Genomic DNA, 25,684 nt, shown 5'->3' on the forward strand with positions numbered 1-25,684 from the left:
TAGAAATCGGACCATACCTTCTGGTTCCTCCCCAACAAAGGCTCAAAGTTTTGAATAACCAAAAGGTTTATAAAATCTGAAATAAGGATCTGGGTCCTTTCACATTTCACACATTCCATTATTTCTACTAACACAAGATCTGCAGTGAAGATGGTATATATCGGTCCACTACTTCTGGTACTTCCACCACAAAGGGTCAAAATTTTTGAAAATCCATGAAGCTAATATTACGCAGAATTAAAATCCGATTCCATTCAGATTTGACACATCCCAATACTTCTATCAACACAAGATCTGTTATAAAGATGATAGAGATCGGACCATACCTTCTGGTTCCTCCCCAACAAAGGCTCAAAGTTTTGAATAACCAAAGGGTTTATAAAATCGGATATAAGGATCTGGGTCCCTTCACATTGGTACATCTCTACATTTCTATCAAAACAAGATCTGTTTTAAAGATCGTAGAGATCGGACCATTGATTCTGGTACATTCCCCACAAAAGGATAATGAATAACAAATCGCTCTAAGAAAGCGAAATAAGCATCCAATTCTTTTCAAATTTCACACATACACACATACAAACGTTTTCGCTAACACAAGATCTTTTGTGAAGATGATGTATATTTCCGGACCCCTTCTGGTACCCCATCCAAAAAGGTTCACAATTTTCAATAATTTTATCTGTCATAAGTTGTGAAACAAGTCAGCGATTCTAATTCTCTCAACCAGAAACCTGAAATGTATATAGAATTTATGATTTCGCATAAAATTTGATATAAATGTTCGATATTCATGAAATCTTCCCCATACCAATATTTTTATCTGTATTAGATGTAGTATGAAAATTGACTAATTCGGTCGACTATATCTGGTACCTCACGCACATTATAACATTTTCTAAAAATGATCACATATCTCATATAAAGTAAAGAAAGTAATAGATACAGTCCAAACCTGACACGTCGCAATAATTAGGACCGATACGAAATGGACAGTATTGGCCCAATCTCTTGGAACCTACTGCATAGACGGTCATCAATTTGAATAATCTTAACAAAAGTCAAAATGTATTCAAATATACGAACATTGCTTGAGGGTCCGACTGTCGGCAAAACCCACCGATACCTTTTTAACTTGTTTCTTGTTTATAATCCACAAAATCACAAAATTTTGATGTAATGGGCCAAGTAAGGAGCTAAGAGAAGAAGGTATCTCAGCATTACAGGGTGAGATAAAAAACTGCAACAAAGTCAAACGCCATAATTTTTACTTGTTTTTAAATTTAATTGAATGAAAGCAAAAAAAATATCGATAATAGCATCAAATTTTGGAATAAGTTAAGATTTGTTCGAATTAGTCACCTTTGGCACGAATTATGGCCTTCAGACGGCCAATGAAACAGTCACACGCTGCCGAATTCGGAATTTTGACCCGTACCCAGCGAAGCGCTTGCCTGGGGTCATCGATACTTTGGTATTCTTTAGTGCCACCCTTGCTTTCCAAAATACTCCAAACACAATAGTCCAACGGATTGTTTTGGTGGTGATTGTGCGCTGGAAATGAAGCGAAGAACCACATTTTGTAACCATTCTTGGGTGGTTCGTGCTTGAGTCCTATTGGAATGTCCAAGATCTGCGGCCAAAATGTTTGCGTGCTTAAGGCTTTAATAAACCCTCCAAAATATTTTCGCGATAATATTCGGCATTTATTCTGACGTCACGGTCGATTAATACGAGCAGAGAGCGACCATCATCTGTTATGGCAACCCACACTATCACCATGGCCGGTGCTTGAGTTCTGGTGGCCAACTGAAGGTACACATTTTCAGCGGAACTCTTCGGCAAGTAAGCTCAATCATTTTGTTCGTTTACAAACTGCTGGACTGCGAATGTTTTCTCATCGGAGAAAACTAACACTCATCGGCAGTTCAACATTTTCGGCCAAGCGAAGCAACTCTTAGTTCTCTTGAGTCAATTTTCTTTCTCTTGCGGTGTAAGTTCTTGCACTTTTATTTAGCCATGTCCGTCTCTCTGTCTGTCTATCCGTCTCTTTGACTGTCTGTCTCTCCGTTGTAATCACGCTATCTTTCGAACGAATTGAGATACAAGGCTACAATTTTGCACACATGTTTATTTTGCAAGTAGGCAGGTTAAGTTCGTAAATGGGCCATGTAAGTCCACGTTTTTATATAGCCCCCATATAACGGTACCTCCCTATATTCGGTATTTTGATGATTTTAGCGACAATATAATTTTTTAATTTTTTGAAAATTTGCCAAATTTGAAGCAAATGGTGGAGGGTATTTAAAGTTCGGCCCGGCCGAACTTACAGCTTTTTTTTACTTGTTTGGAATTTCAATGGCTTTACCACGAACTCATTTTTCAATATTTGCCGAATGGAATATTGCGATATGTTCAGCTCACGAGCCATTTTTCAGCCACTGCGACGCGGGTTTCGATCAAGTCGCTCCTTTACTTTTCGAACCATTTCTGCTAATGTTGCTGTTTTCTTCCGTCCACTTCCTTGACGTCGGGTTATGCTACCAGTATCACGGTAACGATCGATAACGAGACACAAAAGATTTATTCACATTGAAATGCTGGAGTGCTCTAACGATAGCCACTTGTGATTTTCCAGCCAAATATAAACACTATCAGCTTGAAATCCATCGCGAATAAGTTTTTTTCTGGAAAGTTCTCACCAAAATGCCTTTGTAAGCTTGTAAAAAATATAATGAGCTCTCACTGGAATAATTTCAACAGCTGTCGGACACGTGGCTTTGAAATGGCAGCAGTCTGAAGTTGGTTGCAGTTTTTTCATCTCATCCTGTATTTTGGGACTTTTGGCTTGTTTTCTCTTAACTATCCCCTTAATTTGCAAACCAATTATTATTATTTGCAATATTGCCCAAGACACTACAACGGATTCCAAGGAATTTTAATCCGATAATTCCAAAATATATAAAAAATGTGGTACCTTACCTCCTCTAATTAGGCTACTTTGCGATATAAACTTTCAAAACACAAATATACGTGTCTTCTATTTTTAGCTCTACCTTCATAATCTACTGGATTATAAATGTAATTATTGAAAAAAAACTGGAGTTTTGACCCACAGTGTCTTTTTGTAAATAAAGATATTACTAATATTTAATGTTTTACCCAGGGACTTTACACTCGTTGGATATTTCGAAGTACCTCCGTCATGCATTCATTTATTTTCAAGACTGATTCATTATTTCAATAAACACCACAAGCGTTTTGAAAAATCACCATAAAATATTTTACCATCTTCAAAAGACAACTAAAGGTTTCTCAGTTGGTTACGAGAGTCTGAGAGAATCTCTAGACGAAGATTCTCATTATAGCTTATCAACATCGAACGTGCTGCATCTGTCCAAAGTGGAAGACAAGTTTTGAGTGACTTTTGCAAAACCTATTCAGTTATCGATTAGCAAGCTGCCAGCATGGTTGGAAGACAGATTTTGTGTTTATTTCTCATTGCTGCTCTCTGCCTCTCCCTACGCTCTGTGGCTGGTCAAGACACCGTGACTTCAACTTGCACAAATCAAACCGTCCGTCAATTTTGGCATGAGTCAAGTGATCCAACATGCGGTGTGGATGTTCGCAGCGCTTTTCAAGTCTATGGCAAAATTTCGGGGAGCAAAACGAATATTGATCAGTTCGATGCGTTAATTAAAGATGAGATTGCGAAGAGCTTAAATGAGATACTGGTGTCAGAGATTGTGGTAGCAATACAGAGGGGCCTCCTAACAAAGGCTAAACATTTGTCAATTTTTGATTCCGAATTGTATAAAATCGATTACAATTTAATTCAGATGATATGGAAAAATGTCTTGGAAAAATTGCACGATCACCAAACACAGCCCGCCTTAATTGTGGAACAAGTAATGATGGCTCTAACCAATGCCAAACTGAAATTTGACATAATTCAATATTTTTGGTCTCATTACGATTTGAAGTATAGGCATTATGGTAACTTCCTACCCAGTTTTACCTATGCCCTAACCACATTACTCAACAATGATTTGGGACAGCTAGACACCCACCAAGCCATAGCTGCCGAACAAATACTCAACGAGTTGCCGCAACAATTGTTGGACATATATCAAAGTCAAAAGGTCAATGTAACGATACTCAATCGTGGTCTCCAGGAATATATGTTGGCCGATCAGGACAGAGGCCCCACAGCAGAGAAACGCCTCGTCTTCACTTATATACGAGCTGCTAACTCACCAAAAATAAAAGGGAAATTTAAGTTGCAATTCAATGCCAGAGGTATGGTGTCCATAGCAGTACATTTCCTAGGTGCACCGAGATGCTTAAAAGCCGATGAAGATAATGTTTCATTTTGCCCCAATTGCATGGATTCGTGTTCAACAGCCCAGTGGTGGAATGTAGTTTGGCCATTTGGAAGGCGATCGAGAGGTGAAGATGTTGATGATCCCTATGTTTATCTGCAACATTCGGCGAATGGTAATCTATTGTGTGCCACAAGACCATATGATGCCAATCGTCGTTGGCTGCAAGTAATGGCTGTACGAGACCGCATGTCCATGGAATCATGTCAATGGAAAATTTCACAAAGGCGTAGATAGATACAGGAGATCTTAGGGGCAAAATTGATATTGTAATTATATTTTTTTGAAAAGGAAATAAATAAAATGTATTAATTTTTAAGATTAAAAATAAAAGCTCACATTTTTTTCCTTGGAAAAATATTTAAAAATCAGTAAGGAAAGCTCAAAAGACGGGCGGGGCAGATTATATGATACCCCGCCCATATTTAGTAGAGCTTTCGTAAAATAAAGGTTTATATTGCAATTTCTGTGCCCTATGAGATATCTGGTACAAAATATCATTATGGTAGAGTGCATATTCCGAAAGTTGGAAGATTTAAACACCAAATCGGATGAAATATATGTATGGGAGCTATAGCTATTATCTGAACCGATTCTCGTCAAATTTAAAGTATTTATTTCTATACTCGGTCGGAAGTCCCAAAACTCACACAATTTGGACTGATATTTGCTATGAAACAAGAAACCTGAAATCGGATGAAACATATATATATAGGAGCTACAGCTGAACGGAATTTCACAAAATTTTAAGTTCATGCTTGTAGGCTGAATTCGGTAGGAAATACCAAAATTCACTCTATTTGGACTGATATTAGCCATTTGGTACACAATAAACCTGCAATCGGTCGTAGATATAAATGGGAGCTATATCTAAATTTGAACCGATTTTCACCAATTTCAAAAGGGTTCGTCCTTGAGCCATTAAAAAAAAATTCTGTACAGAAAAACAATCCTCAGGGACCTGAGGAGTTTTTTCTATACGAAAAAAATCCTCAGGGACGTGAGGATTTTTTTTTTTCTGTACGAAAAACACTCCTCAGGGACCTGAGGATTTTTTTCTATACGAAAAATAATCCTCAGGAACCTTAGGTTTTTTTCTATACAAGAACAATCCTCAGGGACCTGAGGAATTTTTTCGATACGAAAAACAATCCTCAGGGACCTGTGGAATTTTTTTCGATACGAAAAACAATCCTCAGGAACCCGAGGAATTTTTTTCTATACGAAAAACAATCCTCAGGGACGTGAGGAATTTTTTTCTATACGAAAAACAATCCTCAGGGACGTGAGGAATTTTTTTCTATACGATCTAACAATAACAATCCTCAGGGACCTGAGGAATTTTTTTCTATATGAAAAACAATCCTCAGGGACCTGAGGATTTTTTTTTTTTTCTATACGATCTAACAGTAACAATCCTCAGGGACGTGAGGAGTTTTTTTTTTTATACGAAAAACAATCCTCAGGGACCTGAGGAATTTTTTTCAGGTACCTGAGGAATTTTTTTCTATTCGAGAAAAATGTAGCACTATTTGAACTTCAAAATATACTGTATAAGTCTTCGTTACGTTAAAGACTTCCTGCTCACAATCTAAATCATGTTTGACAACTTAAACCCCATCCGTTCAACTCTCACTTTCTTTTAACATTAAAATCTAACACAAGAAATCTACTTTTAAAATTATTTCCGGCGCCAAGATTTCTGCCACACGACAATTTCAATTTATCTGGCGCCCAATAAATCGCTCGTTGTCTTTCTCATAAGCAGCATCGTTCAAGTTTGTGGAACAGGGTGTTTTGGTTGTCATTTATACACACACATCTATACAGTATCTATTTCTATTGAATATTATTATTACCCGAGCAAAAGTTTTATCAAAATTAACGTTAACTCACTTTTGTAAGAAATTAAAAAAAAAAAAATGAAAATGCCAAAGTTTTCATTTTCATGGTAGCAATTTAGCGCACAAATTTTCTTAAAACTTTTATGACAGGAAGAAGAAACCAAAATGAAGAAAAAAAAAATACAACAACAACACCACACACTAACCAAACACTACTTAGGTGAGGAGATACCAAATATTAAAAAGTTATTATTTCCTTAAGAATTCTGTTGTTTTTTTTTTTTTTTTGTGGTTCTGCTGTTTTTTCCTTGCCGGATGATGTTATCCAAGAAAATGAGGGCAACTAACAGAAAAACTATTTGGAATTTTAAGTACTTACCTTTCCTTCGTTGGCATCGCTGGCATGATAGCGCACTTCCAGTGACCCACCCAAGACAGCGTACCAGAAACGACCTTGTTCGCCGGCACGAAAAACTAGAAATAGAAAAAATTTTATATAATGAAAAAGGAAAATAAAAACAAAAACAAAGCCGAATAATTCAATAAAAAACAAGTAAAAAAGCTGCAAGTTTGGCCGGGCCGAACTTTAAATACCCTCCATCATTTGGAACGAATTTGCCAATTTTTAAAAAAAATAAAACCCGTAAAAATTCTTTGAAAATCTTAAACATACCGAATGTAGCCAAATTAGGGTCTAAACGACGACGTGGACCTGCATAGGCAACTTTTGTCATAAGCCATTACAATATTCAAATGCGAAATTTGAAAAAAATGGTGAATAATGTAGCTAAAATCATCAATATAAGGAAGTACTATTATATGGGGGCTATACCAAAATATGGACCTGGACAGACAATTTTCTGCCTTAGGCTGAAGTATTCCTTACGAACTTTACAAACTATGTCGCTAAAATCATCGAAATACCGAATATAGGGAGGTACCGTTATATGGGGGCTATACGAAGACGTGAATATGCACAGATAATCTCATGTAATATTCTGTAGTATCCATTACGAACTTCGAATACCAAATTTGAAATAAGTACGGTTAATAGTATCGCTAAAATCATTAAAATAACGAATATCGGGAGGTACTGTTATATGGGGGTTATACGAAGACGTGGACCTGCACAGACAATTTTCTGTGTTAGGCTGTAGCATCCATTACGAACTTCAAAGACCAAATTTGAAACAATTCCGGATCAAGAAAATATATACTTTGTGGGGTCTAAAATGTATATTTCGAGATGTTACAAACGGAATGACAAACTTAATATACCCTCCATACTATGGTGGGGGGTATATAAATAGATATTTGAAATAAGAAGTTATTATCTAAACCAGATCATAATTAGCAATTTTATCTAGGCAATAATACATACACAAAATGTGAAGCATATTTTTAGGCTGAAAATGATATTTTCATTTTTCAAGAGAAAAACAATTTAAATTACATCTTGAAATGATTACAGGAGCTAACCTTTTAGATATAATATTTTTTATTAGGGGCCACCAGAGACGATATCGTAGAGAATATTTGCAACGACTGTAAGGGCTATCAGAAAAAATTATTAAGGTTTAAGGTTCATGGATTTTAAGGATATTTTCTAAGGACCAATTTCGTTTAAGAACATTTAGAGTCGATCTAGAGAAGTCCGTCCGTCCGTCCATCTGTCTGTCTGTCTGGCTGGTGAGCACGATAACCCTCGAAGGGAGTATCCGATTTGGTACATCGTAATAGATTTTGTCAAACTTAGATTGAGTTCGGTACCTCCTCCACAAAAGGTCGAAATTTTCAAAAAATATATTTTCTGCAAAGAATGAGGATGGATAATCCGATTTTGCTCCAACTTTACAAATCCTAAGATTTGCGTATGAGCCAGGTCAGGCGCGAAAATGGACAATATCTGTCCACTCCATCAAGTACCTCCCTTACAAAGGGTCAAAATATTGAATAATTATGACTCTTATAAAATGTGGTGTATCGGACCACTTTTTCTGGTACCTCCCCCACAAAAGGGTCAACATTTTCAATATCCATGAAGCCCATAAAACGCGAAATTAACATCCGATGTCATTCAAATTTGGTACATCTAAATATAAACAAATTCTGTTATAAAGATGGTGGAGATCGGACAATTTCTTCTCATAACTGCTTCACATGGGGTTCGAGTTTTTGAAAAACAAAACGCTCAAAGAAAGCGAAACAAGCATCTAACTCTCTTCAAATTTCACACATACAAAAATTTAGTTTAACAAAAGACCTATTGCGAACCCCTTCTGGAACCTCACCCTGAATAATCGTAACAAAAGTCATAATATATTTAAATAATCGAACATTGGCGGAGGGCAAAACCGACTGATGTTTTTGAACTTGTTTTTTTTTTTAACAATTAGAACAGGGAACGTGGTTTTTTCCAACAGAATTTTTTTATAGATTGGCGGAACAACCAACGTGAATTTTTTGAATGGATTTTTAGAGTTATAAACCTTCATTCTTTTCAGGGTCTTTCAGTTTAAACGTTGATTTTCCAGGACTTTTCAAAGACTTTGAATGTTATGATCTTCGAAGAATTTTTTAAGACTTTCTGAAGAAAGAACATGAATTTTGAAGGAAATTGTCAAGGACTTTCAAAACTATGAATTCATTTTTGGGATTTTTGAAATATTGCCCAAGAACTATGAACGTGAAGTTTTTAATTAAGGACTTTCAGATTTTTTCCCGCTATTTTTTCTATTTTCTTATTCTATCTATTTTCGTATTTATTTTATAATTTTTGGGAACTAACATTTTAGGGGTTTTTAAGAACAATTGAAATTAATATTGGGGGTTTTATAAATTTTTATTTATTATTTTTCAACCATATATCGCTCTAACAACGAAGATTCGTAGATATATCTTCTTCCTTTGATTTTTCAATTTTTTTTTTTTTTTTCAAAAACATCAATGAGATCAATGGCTGTGGGATTTGAACCGCGGACCTCGGTGTGCAGCCAACTAGAAGTTGCCGTCTCTACGTTCAGAGCCATTAACCCGTCTTCCTAAAGCAGCACTAAAACAAGTGTATGCATTGGAAGCAATGTAGTTGTTGTGGACAAAAAATCCATCACTACAAAAAACAAAAAACTTTGCTGTGAAAAAGATCTGCCAATAGAACTTGAGTCGAACCTGGAGAGTTTCTAGTGTATAATTCGCATATGCTAATTTGCAATAAGTTCGAAATATATACTACTTTCCAGAGAACGGCCCTTGTAAGCCATCATCCACACCAAATATACCTGATGAGCCGCTTAACCAACGGCGAAACGCGTCGCATAGTGGTGAGTGTGTGATAGTGTCTATCTGGCTTTCCTTTTCACTGCAAATTTCAGATCATTAAGCTCGTCTCGAAAGAGAAAACAAACACATAAATCAATGAGAACATTTTTCACGAATTCTTGAACAGTCCAACAAGGAATTTTTAAACATATTTTTCCAAAATCCATTATCGCCATCTACTTGGATTTTTAAAAGATATTTGTTTTTCTAATGGTTATTATAAGATATGTGTTAGAGGATTTTGAATGCATATGGTAAATTTGAATAATGAGGTACTATTAAATTTAACCATATTTATTAAGAATTATGGTGGATTTTTAACAATACTTTATTTAAGGACAGTCTTGTGTTAAAAGCTTTTTTTAAAGAATAACCGCGAATATTGGGCAGAACACAGGCTGAGATTAAAAAACTGCAACCAACTTCAGACTGCTGTCATTTCTAAGCCACTCGTCCGACAGATCTTAAAATTATTCCAGTGACAGCTCATTATATTGTTTACGAGCATACAAAAGCATTTTGGTAAGAATTTTAGAAAAAAAAAAAAAAAAAACAAAAAAATGTTATTCGTGATGGAATTCAAGCGTGATAGTGTGATTTCGTTATATTTGCCTCGAAAACCACAAGTGGCTATCGTTACAGCGCTCCGGCATTTAAATGTGAATAAACCTTTTGTGTTTGGTACCATCGCTCGTTACCGTGATACTGGTAGCGTAGCCCGACGTGAAGAAAGTGGACAGAATAAAGCAAAAGTGATTCGAAAAGTAAAGGAGCGACTTGATCAAAATCCACGTCGCAGTGACCGAAAATTAGCTCGTGAACTGAACATATCTCAATATTCCATTTGGCAAATATTAAAAAATGAGCTCGGGGTAAAGCCATTGAAATTCCAAAAAGTGCAAGAACATACACTACAACAGAAGGAAAATAGACTCAAAAGAGCTAAAGAGTTGCTTCGCTTGGCCGAAAGTGGTGAACTGCCGAATTTGGTTTTCTCCGATGAGAAAACATTCGTTGTCCAACAGTTTGTAAACAAACAAAATTATAGTGTTTACTTGCCAAAGAGGTCAGCTGAAAATGTGCAACTTACGTTGGTCACCAGAACTCAAGCGCCGGCCATGGTGATGGTGTGGGCCGCCATAACAGCCGATGGTCGCTCTCCGTTCGTATTAATCGACCGTGGCATCAGAATAAATGCCGAATATTATAGCGAAAATATTCTGGAGGGTGTATTAAAGCCCTGGGCACTCAAACATTTTGGCCGCAGACGTTGGAGAAGCTTTTCAGGACTCAGCGGCATCGCACTTAGCAATCGCCACCCAAGAATGGTTACAAAGTGAGGTTCCTTGCTTTATTTCCAGCGCACAATGGCCACCAAAATCTTCGGATACCAATCCGTTGGACTATTGTGTCTGGTGTGTTTTGGAAAGCAAGTTTGGCACTAAAAAATACCAAAGTGTCGATCACCTCGAGCAAACGTTTCACCGGGAATGGGGCAAAATACCGAAGACCAACATTCGGGCAGCGTGTGACGGTTTCATTGACCGTTTGATGGCCATAATTCGTGCCAAACATGTACAATTCGAACAAATCTAAACTTATTCTATTTCCGACATTTTCTGCTTTTATTCAAAAAAAAAAAAAAAAAAATAATAATAAATAATAAATAAAATAAAAAAATGTAAAAATTATGTTTGACTTTATTGCAGTTTTTTTATCTCAATTATCTGAGTTATTACAAACTTTAAAATGGCCACAACTCCCTAAATATTGACTCTTCGGCGTTTTTAGCTATTATTTTTTAGGGCTGAATTATTACAAACTTAAAAATGGCCATAACTTAAGAACTATTGTAGACCATTTGTTCCGTTATCTAAATGGACAATAGTTGAAAATTTGTTATCTACAATTTTTTTATTAGTAAAAATAACTAAAAACATTTTTTGAATATCGTCTATTTTGGTTTTTAAATGAGTTTTTTTATCTTTTTCTGAAAACGCAAACAAAAAATTGCAACATTAGCTCAATCATACTCAACCCCAATGTAATTGAAGTTTGACCTTATTCTGTCCTGGTAAATTTCTTGCTTAACTAGTAGATTAAGGAAAGGCAAGCGAAAGGAAAGTAGAAAAAAAAAACAAAAAATAAATAAAAAAATAAATTTCCATCCAATATGAAAAAGAAAAACAACAAGAAAAAAAAAAACACATTTATCATTACTACTTACGTGTTACTCCTTTCTCCAGATCTTCGTAGAAACCGCACATGGCCAATTGCTGCAATGCAGAGCCGGGAAGACGACACAATGGCTCCACACGCCGCAGACGACAGGATATCAATTCAACATCGCGCAGATTACGGTCACAAGGTCTGCAAGGAGAGTAAAGAAAGAGAACTAAGTGAACAAACCAGAATTGACATTATGACAATGACGATAATAAAACTAAAACGACAAACAAACGCTTACAACCGATGCTGGCAAATAATAATTTTCGTGTTAGTGTGCGGGGTGTGTAGGTGAACGCCAAACGAAGGACATATGAAATTTGAACAGACAACGAGTCGAAGTAAACTAGAATTAAAGTCGAACAATTACAAGGAGATTTGGTGGCCGCACGTATCGTACGACAATGGCGAGGATATAAGGTGGCGAGAAGAAAGGGCCAATTGAGATAACTTAGGTTAAGTTAGAAAGTAGTTAGAAAGTGAAAGGAAAATAGAGAAATAGAGTAATTTTTAAGTTGTATTGTTGGACAAGTCAATAAATAAGAAATAAAAAAACATTAAGTTCGGCCGGGCCAAACTTTTAATACCCTCCACCTTAGGTAAAGGAAACATTAGAGCTCATTATGACCCACATATACCAATTTTTAGACAAATTAATTGGAAAATGTGCCAAAACTCATCAAAATACCGAATACCGGGAAATACGGTTACATGGGGCTATACAAAAACGTGGACCTAAACATACAGTGTTTCGCCAAAAGAGCTAGAACTCATTAAGACCATCAAATACCAATTTTCAGACAAATCCGTGAAGAAATGTGGCAAAAACCATTAAAATGCCAAATATCGAAAGGTACCGTTATACCAAATCGTGGACCTATACATACGGTGACCATTAAACCCATAAAGAAATAGTGTACACATTTTCAAAAATTGTATTATTTTTTTAAAAAACATAACATAAAATTCATTACCATAAACATTTATTAAGAATGAATCTAAACTAAAACAAGTAAGCAAAGGCTACAGTCGAGCGGGGCCGACCGTTGAATACCCTACAACACTATAATAAACGATACAGTTTATATAGGCGAGATACTCGAAAGAATTCCACAAGATATTGTAACAAATAATAAAAGAAAACCATCTGGTTTCGTTCTCTAATTTTCGAACAATAGCAACTTTAACTAATTTGCTCATTTCCAATTTATTGGTAGATGTTGCACTTAAATGGTCTTCCTAGATCTGGAACCAATATTTCCCAAAGACCTATAATCTCTCAGAAGTGGCAAAAGATTAACATTTATTATTGGTTTTTGGCTGAAACGCATCTACATGAGATACAGACATTGGACTATATTCTTCAACGAAATCAGCGTTAACGAAATAGTCAGAAGTGCGTCTTTCCTGTATTTGTGAATTCTCCAAAAAGTCACTGAAATGGATATTTTCGTATTTTGTCTACAAAAGTTGGCAATCTCCTTCACACATTGAATATTTTTGGATGGCCATCCAAAACTGCTTGGCTTTTGTAATGTCCGGTAACCCCCATTCAAATGTGCGTGAAGATCGGGCAATAATTACGACCTGCTGACAATTTTGCAGTTTTTTTGGTCCATTTCAACCCCTAAATATATAGCGATCATCTCCAAAAAGAGTAGGCTTCTATTCTGACCCTCATCTTATCCCCATGCAAAATTTCGTAAGGATCGGGTCATAAATGCGACCTGTATATGATATCCTGATATCCTAACTACTTAGTTTTGTTAGCTGTAGAAATATTACCAAATGTTTAATTCAAAATGAAAATATGCCAAAAATATGACAAAATTGAAAAAATATGAGAAAATTTTACAAAATCAATATTTTCATCTTTAGAGAGATGTTTTTATGCAATTTTTAGACGTTGTTTCTTTCCTGCCAAGAGGCCATTTTGAATTAATGAGAACTGTCGAAATTAGTTCAGCCGTTCTCGACATATAAGAGATCTTTCAAGCATATCTTCTTTGATAGACATATATATCGCACATATTTTGCTATATATCCGATTTGTTGGATGTTAAAATCAATGCAAAGGTCAGAAGTAAACTTGTCGTGGCTTAGTGATTTCGCCGGGATTTAAAATATTCGCGGTTTAATGAAAAATTCAGAATTTTCAACACAAAAGATATGGTCTATTTTACCCGCTAAATATTATCCGATGACCACCCAAATTGGTAGGCTTCTTCCCCGCCCTAAACTCTAGAAGTTCCGCGTCGATTGGTCTATAATTGCGACCTGTAGGGCAACTGCAAAATCAAGAAATTTTTCAGTTTTTGGTCCATTTCGACCCCTAAATATTACGCGATCATCTCCAAAAGAAATAGGGTTCTATTCTGACCTTAACCCCACTTCCATTCTAAATTTCGTGAAGATCGGGCCATAATTGCGACCTGTAGAATGATTACAAATTAACATGGACAGACGGACAGATGGACGGACATACATAGCTAGATCGACTCAGCTCGGCGAGATAGGAAGATCCATATATACTTTCCTATGTGGGAAATCAATATTTCGAGGTGTTACATAATTTTTGGCCCAATCAAACTTATAATACCCCCAACACATAGTGTTGTAGGGTATAAATACATACATACATACAAACGAATGTAAAAATATACATACTTTACTTTTGATATTTCTCAACAGAGTGTATTTTTTTCAAAACATCAGCCCTATTCGTTAAGAATGATTTAATTCAGTGCAATCCATTTCAAAATTGTATTTTATAATTAAGAGAGATTCTAGTGTTTCCAATTTCATTTGAGTTTTCTCCGAAGTCCAAATATTATTAAATATAGAAAAAATCCTTTCTGTTGATGCATTTGATGCAGGCAAAAATAAAATGCAAAATCAACTAATTTTAAAATATTTTTATAAGAAATATTTTCGTTGTCGAAGAATTTAAAAACTTCAACCCACTTTTTATCAGGATTTATTTCGGATTTTTTCCAAATTTCTATTTTGTCCACGTTTGCATAACTTTTTACCGAAGTAAATTCATCAAAGACGTCGTCATTAGTTATATTTAAATCATTTCTAAATTATATTACTTTAGCCAACGATTTTTCTACTTGCTGCCAAGATGGAACTGTTTTAAAAGTACCCAAGAAAATCCCTCAACTTCTCTGAATGATTCATCCCGTTGGTGCAAATAATCAATACAAGTTCCGTAAACATGTTTTATTTTTTCTTACAAAATATTAACATCTAATGTTAAAAAATGTGTCATAAATCATCAAAATACCGAATATCGGGAGGTACCGTTAAAATGGGGACTATACCAGAACGTGGACCGATATATCTCATTTTCAATACCAACAATCCAAGACAAAATACAAATTGCTCTGCTAAATTTTGGCGCTCTACGTCAAATAATGTGGGCTGTGACGGACAGACAGACGGACATCGTTAAATCGACTTAGAATTTTATGCTGATTATGAATATATATACTTTATGGGGTCTACGACGAATATTTAAGGATGTTACAAACGGAATGACAAAGTTAACATACCCTCCTTTCCAAGGTGGAGGGTATAAAAATCTAAAAATATATTATATAGAAATAAAATCAGAGAAGTGTGTTTCCTGGAAAGCCACTACAAATAGGTAATATTCCAAGAATATTTTTGAAACATGAAACACCATTTGAGGCGAAAACAAGGTATTTGCTGAGAATATTTCTTTAAAGGGACCTCAATCAGAAAAGTGCAGTTTTGTACATAAGCATAATGCCACAAAAAATCTTGAAAGACTTTCCTTAGAAATTGACCTGTTCAATTTTCTTAATTTTTTTTAATATTTTTTAAACGATTCTCAAGCTGGCTTATATTTTTCCCTTTTTTATACCCTCCACCATACCATGGAGGGTATATTAAATTTGCCATTCCGTTTGTAACACCTCGAAATACTCATATCAGACACAAAAAAGTATATATATTCTTGATCAGCGTAAAATTCTAAGTCGATTTAGCGATGTCCGTCTGTTTATTTTTCTAGTAGGCAGTTTAAGTTCGTAAATGGGCCATGTAGGTCTACGTTTTCATATAGCCCCCATATAACTGTACCTCCCGATATTCGGTATTTCAATGACTTTATGGACATTGTTTAACGGAATTGTTTCAAATTTGGTATTTGAAGTTCGAAATGGATACTACAGCTCAAGACAGAAAATTGTCTGTGCAGGTCTACGTCTTCGTATAGCCCTCCTATAACGGTACCTCCCGATATTCGGTATTTTGATGATTTTAGCGACATTGTTTAACGGAATTATTTCAAATTTAGTATTTGAAATTCGTAATGGATACTACAGCCTATGACAGAAAATTGTCTGTGCAGGTCCACGTCTTCGTATAGCCACCCTATAACGGAACCTCCCTATATTCGGTATTTTGATGATTTTAGCGTCATTACTCACCAGAATTGTTTCAAATTACGTATTTAGAGTTCGTAATGAGAACTACAGTCAGTGACGGAAAATTGTCTATACGGGTCCAGGTCTTCGTATAGGCCCCATACATCAGTACCTCCCCATATTCGGTATTTTGACGATTTTAAGTACAATACCCACCGAAATTGTTTGAGTTGTCGTATTGGATGCTACAGCCTGTAACAGAAAATTGTCTACGCTGGTCCAAGTCTTCGCACAGCTCCGATATAACGGTACCTCCCTATATACCATATTTTGATGATTTTAGCTTCACCGTTTATTTCAAGTTTCGAATTTAAACATGGCTTATGACACAGGATGTCTATATTCGGTATTTTTAAAATTTTAACAGAATTTTTAAAGGATTTTATTTTTTGAAAATTTCCAAATTTGTTCCAAATGGTGGAGGGTATTCAAAGTTCAGCCCGGCCGAACATACTGCTTTTTAACTTGTTCATCCTTTTATTATTATTTTCTTCTTCGAAGTAGTCGTAAAAAAAATAAATTATCTTTCGGAAACGTTTTTCTAATTTTTTAAGAGTTTTCTGAACAAGAATAGCAAAGCTTGTCGGGCCAATTATACAGACCTCCTATGACATGATCAATATATCTTCTGTTAGAAGATCTACTATTTTTGCGCCGGGAACATCTATAGTTGATCACCGTATCCTTCTATGAGAAGATATACAGATCGGAGCGAAATCCATGATAGGCCCACAAAATTCTATGGATCGTAGATTTTTTAAAAAACTATACAGGGTGAGATGAAAAAACTGAAACCAACTTTAGACTGCTGCTGTCTGTTGAAATCACGATACAGCCCACATTATTTGACGTAGAGCGTCAAAATTTAGCAGAGCTATTTGTATTGTGTCTAGAATGGTTGGTAATGAAAATTAGATATATCGGTCCACGTTTTGGTATAGTCCCCATATAAAGGTACCTCCCGATATTCGGTATTTTGATTATTTATGCCACATTTTTTCACGGATTTGTCTGAAAATTGGTACTTGTAGGTCATAATGGGTCCCTGTGCGTGTGGCAAAACATTTCATGTATGGGTCCACGATTTGGTATAGCCCCCATATAAAGGTACCTCCCGATACTCGGTATTTAAATTTTTTGCCACATTTTTTCACGGATTTATCTAAAAATTGGTATTTGTTGGTCATAATGGGTTCTAGTTCGTGTGGCAGAACATTGTATGTATAGGTCCACGTTTTGATATAGTCCCCATATAACGGTACCTCCTAATATTCAGTATTTCGATGATTTTTGACACATTTTTTCAAGAATTACTCTGAAAATTAGTAGTTGTAGATCATAATGGGTCCCAGATCGTGTGGCGAGTCATTGTAATTATAGATCCACTTTTTTTTTGCCCCCATATAACGCTAATTCCCGACATTCGGTAATTTGATGATTTTTGCCACATTTTTTCACGGATTTGTCTGAAAATTGGTATTTGTAGTCATAATGGGTTCTAGCTCCGTTGGTGAAACATTGTATGTATGGGTCCATGATTTGATATAGCCCCCATATAACGGTACCTGCCGATATTCGGTATTTTGATGGTTTTTGCCACATTTCTTCTAATGTTTCCTTTACCCTAAGGTGGAGGGTATTAAAAGTTTGCCCGGCCAAACTTAATGTTTTTTTACTTGTTTTATCTCAACCTGTATATCTTCTCCGAAAAAAATTGCACCATAACACTCTGGAATGTACAGATCTTCCAGAGAATGTCTTAAGATTTTCTTCGAAAAAATTCAGAGATATTTTAAAAAGAATCCAGAGATTGTTGAAGCAGAGATCAACAAAATCTCTGAGAGAAGATGACAGATCTTCCACGACAAGGAACAGGGATATTCTAAGAGAAAATCCAGAGAACTTTCGAGAGAAGGCCCAATTTTTTAAATAATATCCACATCTTTCCATTGAAGACACATATATTTTCTATGAGAAGATAAACAAAGGGTATCCACAGATCTTTTACGATCGTTCTATAAATGTAAGACACACTGATTTTTAAAAAAGAAATTCTTATAGCAACCTAGAGAAGATGAAAAAATCTTCTATAAGAAAATACATAGATCTTTTACCAGAAGATCCACACATCTTCTACAAGAAGATTAACATATTTTCTATGGGTACATCCACAGACCGATAAGAGGATCCACAGATTTTCTAAATGAAAATCTTTAGATCTTCCAAAATATGATTCACAGGTCTCCCAAAGAAGATCTGCGGGTCTTTTAAAAGAGGATCCACAGAACTTCCCAGAGAAGGTCTACGATCATACGTATATTTGATATAAGAAGATCGATAAATCTTTTATGAGTAGATCGATATATCTTCTGTGAGAAGATCCGCGGATCTTTTATGAGAAAAGGAACTTGTAGGGGAAATTCATGGAACTTCTGTGGAAAGATCCACAGATCTTCCAAAACAGAAGATCTACGGATCTTCCAATAGAAGATCAACAGATCCTCCAAAAGAGGGACCAAGATCTTTCGAGGCAAAACCACATATTTTCAAAGAGAAGGCTTATAGATCTTCTATGAGAATATCAACCTAACTTCTACGAGAGAAGATCCACTGATCTTTCTAGAAAATATTTGTAAGATCTCTCAAAATAAGATACACAAGTTATTTAAGAAAAGATTTTTTTGCTCCAAAATTTCGTAGTGGAGAGCAAATCATACAATTATTTCCGAGCAAAGTAAATGACAGTAAACCAAATAATTTTGAGTCGAGAAAACGATTACTTACGAATTGACTACAGTTTCGAATACAATCGAATCGACAGTAAATCGCCTAAACGCCATATACAATGCTCTCCATATCGCTCTCTAAAGATGACGTTGAAAAACGAAAGTCAACCTGCTTTACTTCAACCTTGAACTGCCTTTGACTCCCAAAAAAAAGTTAACTGACATAGAGTGACTCATGTAAAATGCACGTCAATCATTCGGATGCTCTTCAGTTACACTTGACTTATTCGTATCTCATTTCCCTTTAAACCAAAGTTCTCACTTTTTTTAAAGTTCTTATTTTAACGGAAAATTTTATACTGGCGTCCTTGCTCCTCGTTGCTTTAAAAATCCTGGCATTTACCTTTTTATTCCTTTGAATTAACTTTTGTGTGTCTCTGGATGTGAGTGTATGTGTGTTTCGGTGTTTATTTTTGAAATGAAAAGTAATTTCCTTTTAGTATTAAATTCTATTGACTTTTCTATTCGAAGAATTGTTTATGTCTAGTTTTAGATGTGGCGCCCAATCGGCGCCATGGGCGCCGCTGTTTCACTCTGCTACCTACTGGTACTTGTGGATTTGGCCAAACTCCCACTGAAATAAACCACAAAACGGATTTGTTGTAACTTTTCATTACTTTTTGTTTTTGTGGGTTCGTGTGCAAAAGTAAACATGCTCTTAAATCGGAACATTTTGACAATAGACTAAGTTAGAGTAAGCGTAGTTAAGAGGATATCTATTTGGGAACCACCTGTTTCTTTTAAAAATAGAGAAGTGGGTGTCGCTGTTCTTAAAAAAAATAGGATAATTTTCGTTCATGTTTATTGGCTACGCTCCTGTCTTATATTTAAATTTCTTAAATGTATAAGCAAGAATTACTGAGAAATTTTAATTTATTTTTTCATGAATAATTCATTAAAACAAATAAGAATATTTAAGATTTTAGTCTATTTGGGAAATTTGAGTTAATTTTGAAAGCGTTTATGTGCCAGAGTGATTGGCATAGAATGGTATTTCACTACGACTATTTAAATGACTGAGAATTTTAGATTTTCCAAATTTGAAGAAATAAGCCGTTCATTTTAAAAATATCAAATTTTTTCAAACTTTTTATACCCTCTGTCATATGACTAGAGAGGGTATAAATCATTTGATACGGTCAAAACGTGCCTAGTCGTAATAACGGTTTAAAACCCTAGGTCTCTTTGGACCAAATCCGTTTCAAAAAATTTGGAGTCGATCTAGCGATGCCTGCCTGTCTGGCTGGCTGGTGCGCACGATAACTCTAGAAGGGAGTATTCTATTTGGTCAAAACATCGTAATATATTTTGGTACGTCGTAATATTTTTGTTAAACTTAGATCTAGTTCAGAGATGGGCAATATCGGCCCACTCCTTCTGGTACCTCCTCCACAAAATGTCGAAATTTTCAAAGAAAATATTTTTTTGCACAACTTTGCAAATCCAAATATTTCCATCAGTGCGAAAATGAAAATGATATCGGCCCACTTCGTCAAGTACGTCCGATAAATAATTTTTTTAATCCAAAGAGAAGCAAAATTTGATTTTGCCTCGATTTAGCGATATCCGTCCGTCTGTCCGTCTGTGGAAATCACACTAGCTTCCGAACGAATAGAAGTAGATTGATAAAATTTTGCCCAAATGTATGTTATGTCTGCAGGACTTTTGGTATTGAAAATGGTCCAAGTTTTGGTATAGCCCCCATATAACGGCACCTCCCGATATTCGGTATTTTGATGATTTAAGCAAATTTATTCACCGAAATTGTTTCAAATTCGGTATTTGAAGTTCGTAATGGATAGTACAGCCTATGACAGAAAATTGTCTTTGCAGGTCCACGTCTTCGTATGGCCACCCTATAACGGTACCTCCCGATATTCGGTATTTTGATGTTTTAAGCGAATTTATTCACCAGAATTGTTTTAAATTTAGTATTTGAAGTACGTAACGGATACTACAGCCTCTGAAAGAAAATTGCTTGTGCAGGTCCACGTCTTCGTATGGCCCCCCTATAACGTTACATCCCGATATTCGGTATTTCAATGACTATATGGACATTTTTTCACCAGAATTTATTTAAATTTGGTATTTGGAGCTCGTAACGGATACTACAGCCTCTGAAAGAAAATTGCTTGTGCAGGCCCACGTCTTCGTATAGCCCCAATGTAACGGTACCTCCCGATATTCGGTATTTCAATGACTTTATGGACATTTTTTCACCAGAATTGTTTTAAATTTGGTATTTGAAGTTTGTAACGGATACTACAGCCTTTGAAAGAAAATTGCTTGTGCAGGTCCACGTCTTCGTATGGCCCCCATATAACGATACCTCCCGATATTCGGTGTTTTGACGATTTTAGCGACATTTTTCACTGGAATTGTTTAAAATTTGATGTTTGAAATTCGTAGCGGATACTACAACCTATGACAGAAAATTGTCTGTGCAGGTCCTCGTCTTCGCAATTCACCGCAATTCTTTCATATTTGGTATTTGATGTTCGTACTGGATACTACAGCTATTCAACGATTTTTTTAAGTTTCGCATTTGAATATTGTAATGGCTTACGACAAAAGTTTCCTATGCAGGTTCATTCCGTCGTATAGACCCTAATGTAACAGCTTCATTCGCCATTTTTATGATTTTAACAGAATTTTTAACGGATTATTTTTGTTTTTCAGAATTGCCGAATTCGTTCCAAATGGTGGAGGGTATTCAAAGTTCGGCCCGACCGAATTTACTGCTTTTTAACTTGTTTTTAATTAAACTAAAATTATAGTGTCCCGTCGTTTTTTAAATTTAGTTTTCGTCCACATGAAAATCTTTTCTATAATTTAGGCGTTTGCCTGGATATTTGAAACAATCGCCACACAAATCATCTTTCATGCCATCCACACACACACTCATCCATAATTCTATACAGCTTTCACGAGTCCATTCAAGGACATTTTCATGCATTACCTCACGCTGCTTTTAAGCCAAACATTAATTTCACACAACATCGCAGAGAGACGCAATAGTTTTAAAATACGCCACGGAATATTTTACCCCCACCCATAGCAAAAGTGTTGTGAAATTTATTGTCCTTGGATTTAGCCAAAAAAGAAAAAAAAACAGTAAAAAATTTTATTTAAATTTTATTCGCTAAAAAAGTAGACAAAGAGAATGTGGCACCATCAAATTGCTTCTATGACAATTGCAAACAAGCGTAAAAGAAAGAAGAAAAGAATCGTATTTTGTTTTTTTTTTTTTTTTTTTGTTGGCATATTACACACATTGTCGTAAATAGTGATTTCATTTAAGCGGGGAAAAACTATGGAGTCACTGGGACGGTTGGTACATTAAAGTGAGGTTTCTTTTTTGTCACCCCTTTTTGAGTTGCGGCACAGATGACCTTGGGAATTTTGACTTCACAAATTCTTGTCGAAGCAGTTTGAATTTATGTTTCGCTTAGCCTAGATATTATCAGTAAGCGTTGAATAATCAGATGAAAATCTTCTTTTTAGAAAGAGGAAAACTGACAATTTTCTCCTTCATTCAAATATCTTCCAAGACCATGCCATTCTCTTTTACCAAAAGGAAATAATTTGTTTGTTGTAAACAATATTCTAAGCAATCTGATTGTCGAGCGTTATACAGGGAGAGATAAAAACACTGCAACCAACTCGGGAGAGAATCTTATTCGAGAAGAGTGGTAGCTCTTTAGGGAGTAATCTTCTCATCTTTTTTTATACCCCCATCATTCCATGGAGGATATATTAACTTTGTCATTCCGCTTATAACTGCCCGAAATACTCATGTCAGACCAAACAAAGTGAGAACAGGGTGAGAGGAAAATACTGCAACCAACTTTAGACTGCTGTCATTTCAAAGCCACTCGTCCGACAGCTGTTAAAATTATTCCAATGACAGCTCGTTATATTGTTTATAAGCGTACAAAAGCATTCTCTTGAGAATTTTTCGAAAAAAAAAATGTTTTTCGTGATGGAATTCAAACGTGATAGTGTCATTTTTTTATATTTGGCTGGGAAACCACTAGTGGCTAACGTTAGAGCCCTCCACCATTTAAATGTGAAATGTTGTGTCTCGTTATCGTGATACTGGTAGCGTATCCCGGTGTCAAGGAAGTGGACAGAAGAAAACAGCAACATCAGCAGAAATGGTTCGAAAAAAGGCCTGAGCTGAACATATCGCAATATTCCATTCTGCAAATATTGAAAAATTAGCTCGGGGTAAAGCCATTGAAATTCCAAAAAGTGCAAGAACTTACACTGCAACAGAAAGAAAATAGACTCAAAAGAGCTATAGAGTTGTTGCATCCCTTGGCCGAAAGTGGTGAACTGCCGATTTTTATTTTCTCCGATGAGAAAACATTCGTTGTCCAGAAGTTTGTAAACAAACAAAATGATCGTGTTTACTTGAAAAGAGGTCAGCTGAAAACGCGCATCTTCGGTTGGCCACCAGAACTCAAGCGCCGGCCATGGTAATGGTTGATGGTCGCTCTCCGCTAGTATTAATCGACCGAGGCACCAGAATAAAAGCCGAATATTATCACGAAAATATTCTGGTGGATGTAAGCATTAAAGCCATGGGCACTCAAACATTTTGGCCGCAGACCTTGGACATTCCAGTAGGGCTCAGCACCATCGCACTCAGCACGCGCCACCCATGAATGGTTATATAATGAGGTTCCTCGCTTCATTTCCAACGCACAATGACCACCAAAATCTCCGAATACCAATCCGTTTCACTATTGTGTCTGGAGTATTTTGGAAAGCAAGGTTGGCACTAAAAAATACCAATGTATCGATCACCTCAAACAAGCGCTTCGCCGGGAATGAGCCAAAATACCGCAGAGAAACATTCGGGCAGCGTGTTACGATTTCATTGGCCGGTTGAAGGCCATAATTCGTGTCAAAGGTGACCAATTCGAACAAATCTAAACTTATTCTAAAATTTGATGCTATTTCCGACTTCTAAGATAGGAAGCTAAAATTTTGCACATATCTCTCTTTTGTCTGCAGGCAGATCAAATTCGAAGATGGGCTATATCGGTCCACGATATCGTATAGCCCCCATGTAACGGTAACCCTAGATATTCGGTATTTTGATTATTTCAGCCACATTTTTCACACAATAGGTTTTTTGTGAGAACTTTATCCCCTGAAAAAGAATTATCTATATAGGTCCACGATATTGTATATCCCCCATATAACGGTAACCCCCGATATTCGATATTTTGATGATTTCAGCCACATTTTTCAATGGAATTTTCTGAAATTCCACACGAGGAGTTCATCGTGGGTACTTTATCGCTTAATAGAGAATTATGAATATAGGTCCACGATATCGTATAGCCCAGATATAACGGAACCCCCCATTATTCGGTATTATGATGATTTTAGCCACATTTTCAACGGAATTGTCTGAAATTCTACACAAGTAGACCCTTATGGGTATTTTACCCCTGAAAAAGAATTGTCTATATAGGTCCACGATGTCGTATATCCCCCATATAACGGTACCCCCGATATTCGGGATTTTGATGATTTTAGCCACTTTTTCCAATGGAATTATCTGAAAATCCACACAAGGAGTTCCTTGTGAGTACTTTACGCCAGACATAGATTTGTCTATATAGTTCCACAATATTGTACATCCCCCGATATATGAGCACCTTCCGATATTAGGTATTTTAAAGTTTTTAACAGAATTTTTAATGGGTTTTTTATGGGATTTTTTTGATAATTTTCTAATTCGTTCCAAATGGTCGAGGGTATTCAAAGCTTACTGCTCTTTTACTTGTTCTCTTTATCCTATTATATATTAAATATCTTCTTCTGCCAAATAAATAATTAGACACAAAAAAAAAATGATAATGATAAAATTTGAAGCTATTATTAAATGTTTAGAAAAGGTACTGAAAGAAAATCCAAATATCACTCGGAAAATACCACTCAGGACATAGTTACATCTTTCAAGAATTACACCACAAAACAGAGAATTCTTACAAAATTCCAAAAACATAACCCACAAATACCTCCTTCGTTACAAATTGACACAATTTGGCCCACAACTTGTTTGCCAATATTTTATCTGGCCAAAAACATTAAAAATCAAAGCTATTTGCTATAACAAAAAAAATTGTTCTCAAAAAAATCAGACACTCTAACGGAAGTTAACTGGAGCCACCTTCCATTCCAAACGATGGCAGCAGCAACAGCAAATCACTTGTAACGACAATTGAGTCAGCACTATTTTGGTCCATTTTTCGGAATTTTGTTTTTGGTGAGGATGCTTGTAAATAGGTTGTAGTTGGTGACGCTGCTGCTGCCCGAAAAAAGTGGAAACTGTTACAAAGGAATTCAATTTATATTCTGGTCGATTGCCAATAAGTCTGGTAATTTGACCTTGAAACCTATTGGCAAGCCATTGAAGGTTCAATTGCTCGACGTTGGTGGTGTAGATAATGAAATATATGTACAAGTATGTACGCTTACCATACATGAGTCACTTGTTTTGACAGAGAATGGAACAACAACAGGAGAGAGCTAATTTTTTTGTTATCCGAAAAATTATATAAAAAATGATTGCAGATGAGAAAATTTGCGATGACAAACTTTGAATGTGAGACAGTATCAATGTGCGTGAGAGTAACAATAAAAATCTACAA

At 35.8% G+C, this 25,684-nt stretch overlaps 1 protein-coding gene across 2 annotated transcripts in view; it reads right to left on the reverse strand.

The window, feature by feature from the left end:
- The window catches only part of LOC131801359 (rap guanine nucleotide exchange factor 4-like), a 304,101-nt gene that overhangs the window by 261,758 nt on the left and 16,659 nt on the right, over positions 1 to 25,684 (reverse strand). For both annotated transcript variants that reach the window (XM_059119932.1, XM_059119931.1), the window contains exons 2-3: positions 11,772 to 11,914; positions 6,606 to 6,700 (exon numbers count right to left, since the gene is read on the reverse strand). In XM_059119932.1, coding sequence (XP_058975915.1) covers positions 6,606 to 6,700; positions 11,772 to 11,914 — 238 coding nt within the window. The remainder of the gene's footprint in view (positions 1 to 6,605; positions 6,701 to 11,771; positions 11,915 to 25,684) is intronic.

This window comes from Musca domestica, unplaced genomic scaffold (assembly GCF_030504385.1).
Source record: "Musca domestica strain aabys unplaced genomic scaffold, Musca_domestica.polishedcontigs.V.1.1 16, whole genome shotgun sequence".
In the NCBI taxonomy this organism is placed as follows: Eukaryota; Metazoa; Arthropoda; class Insecta; order Diptera; family Muscidae; genus Musca; species Musca domestica.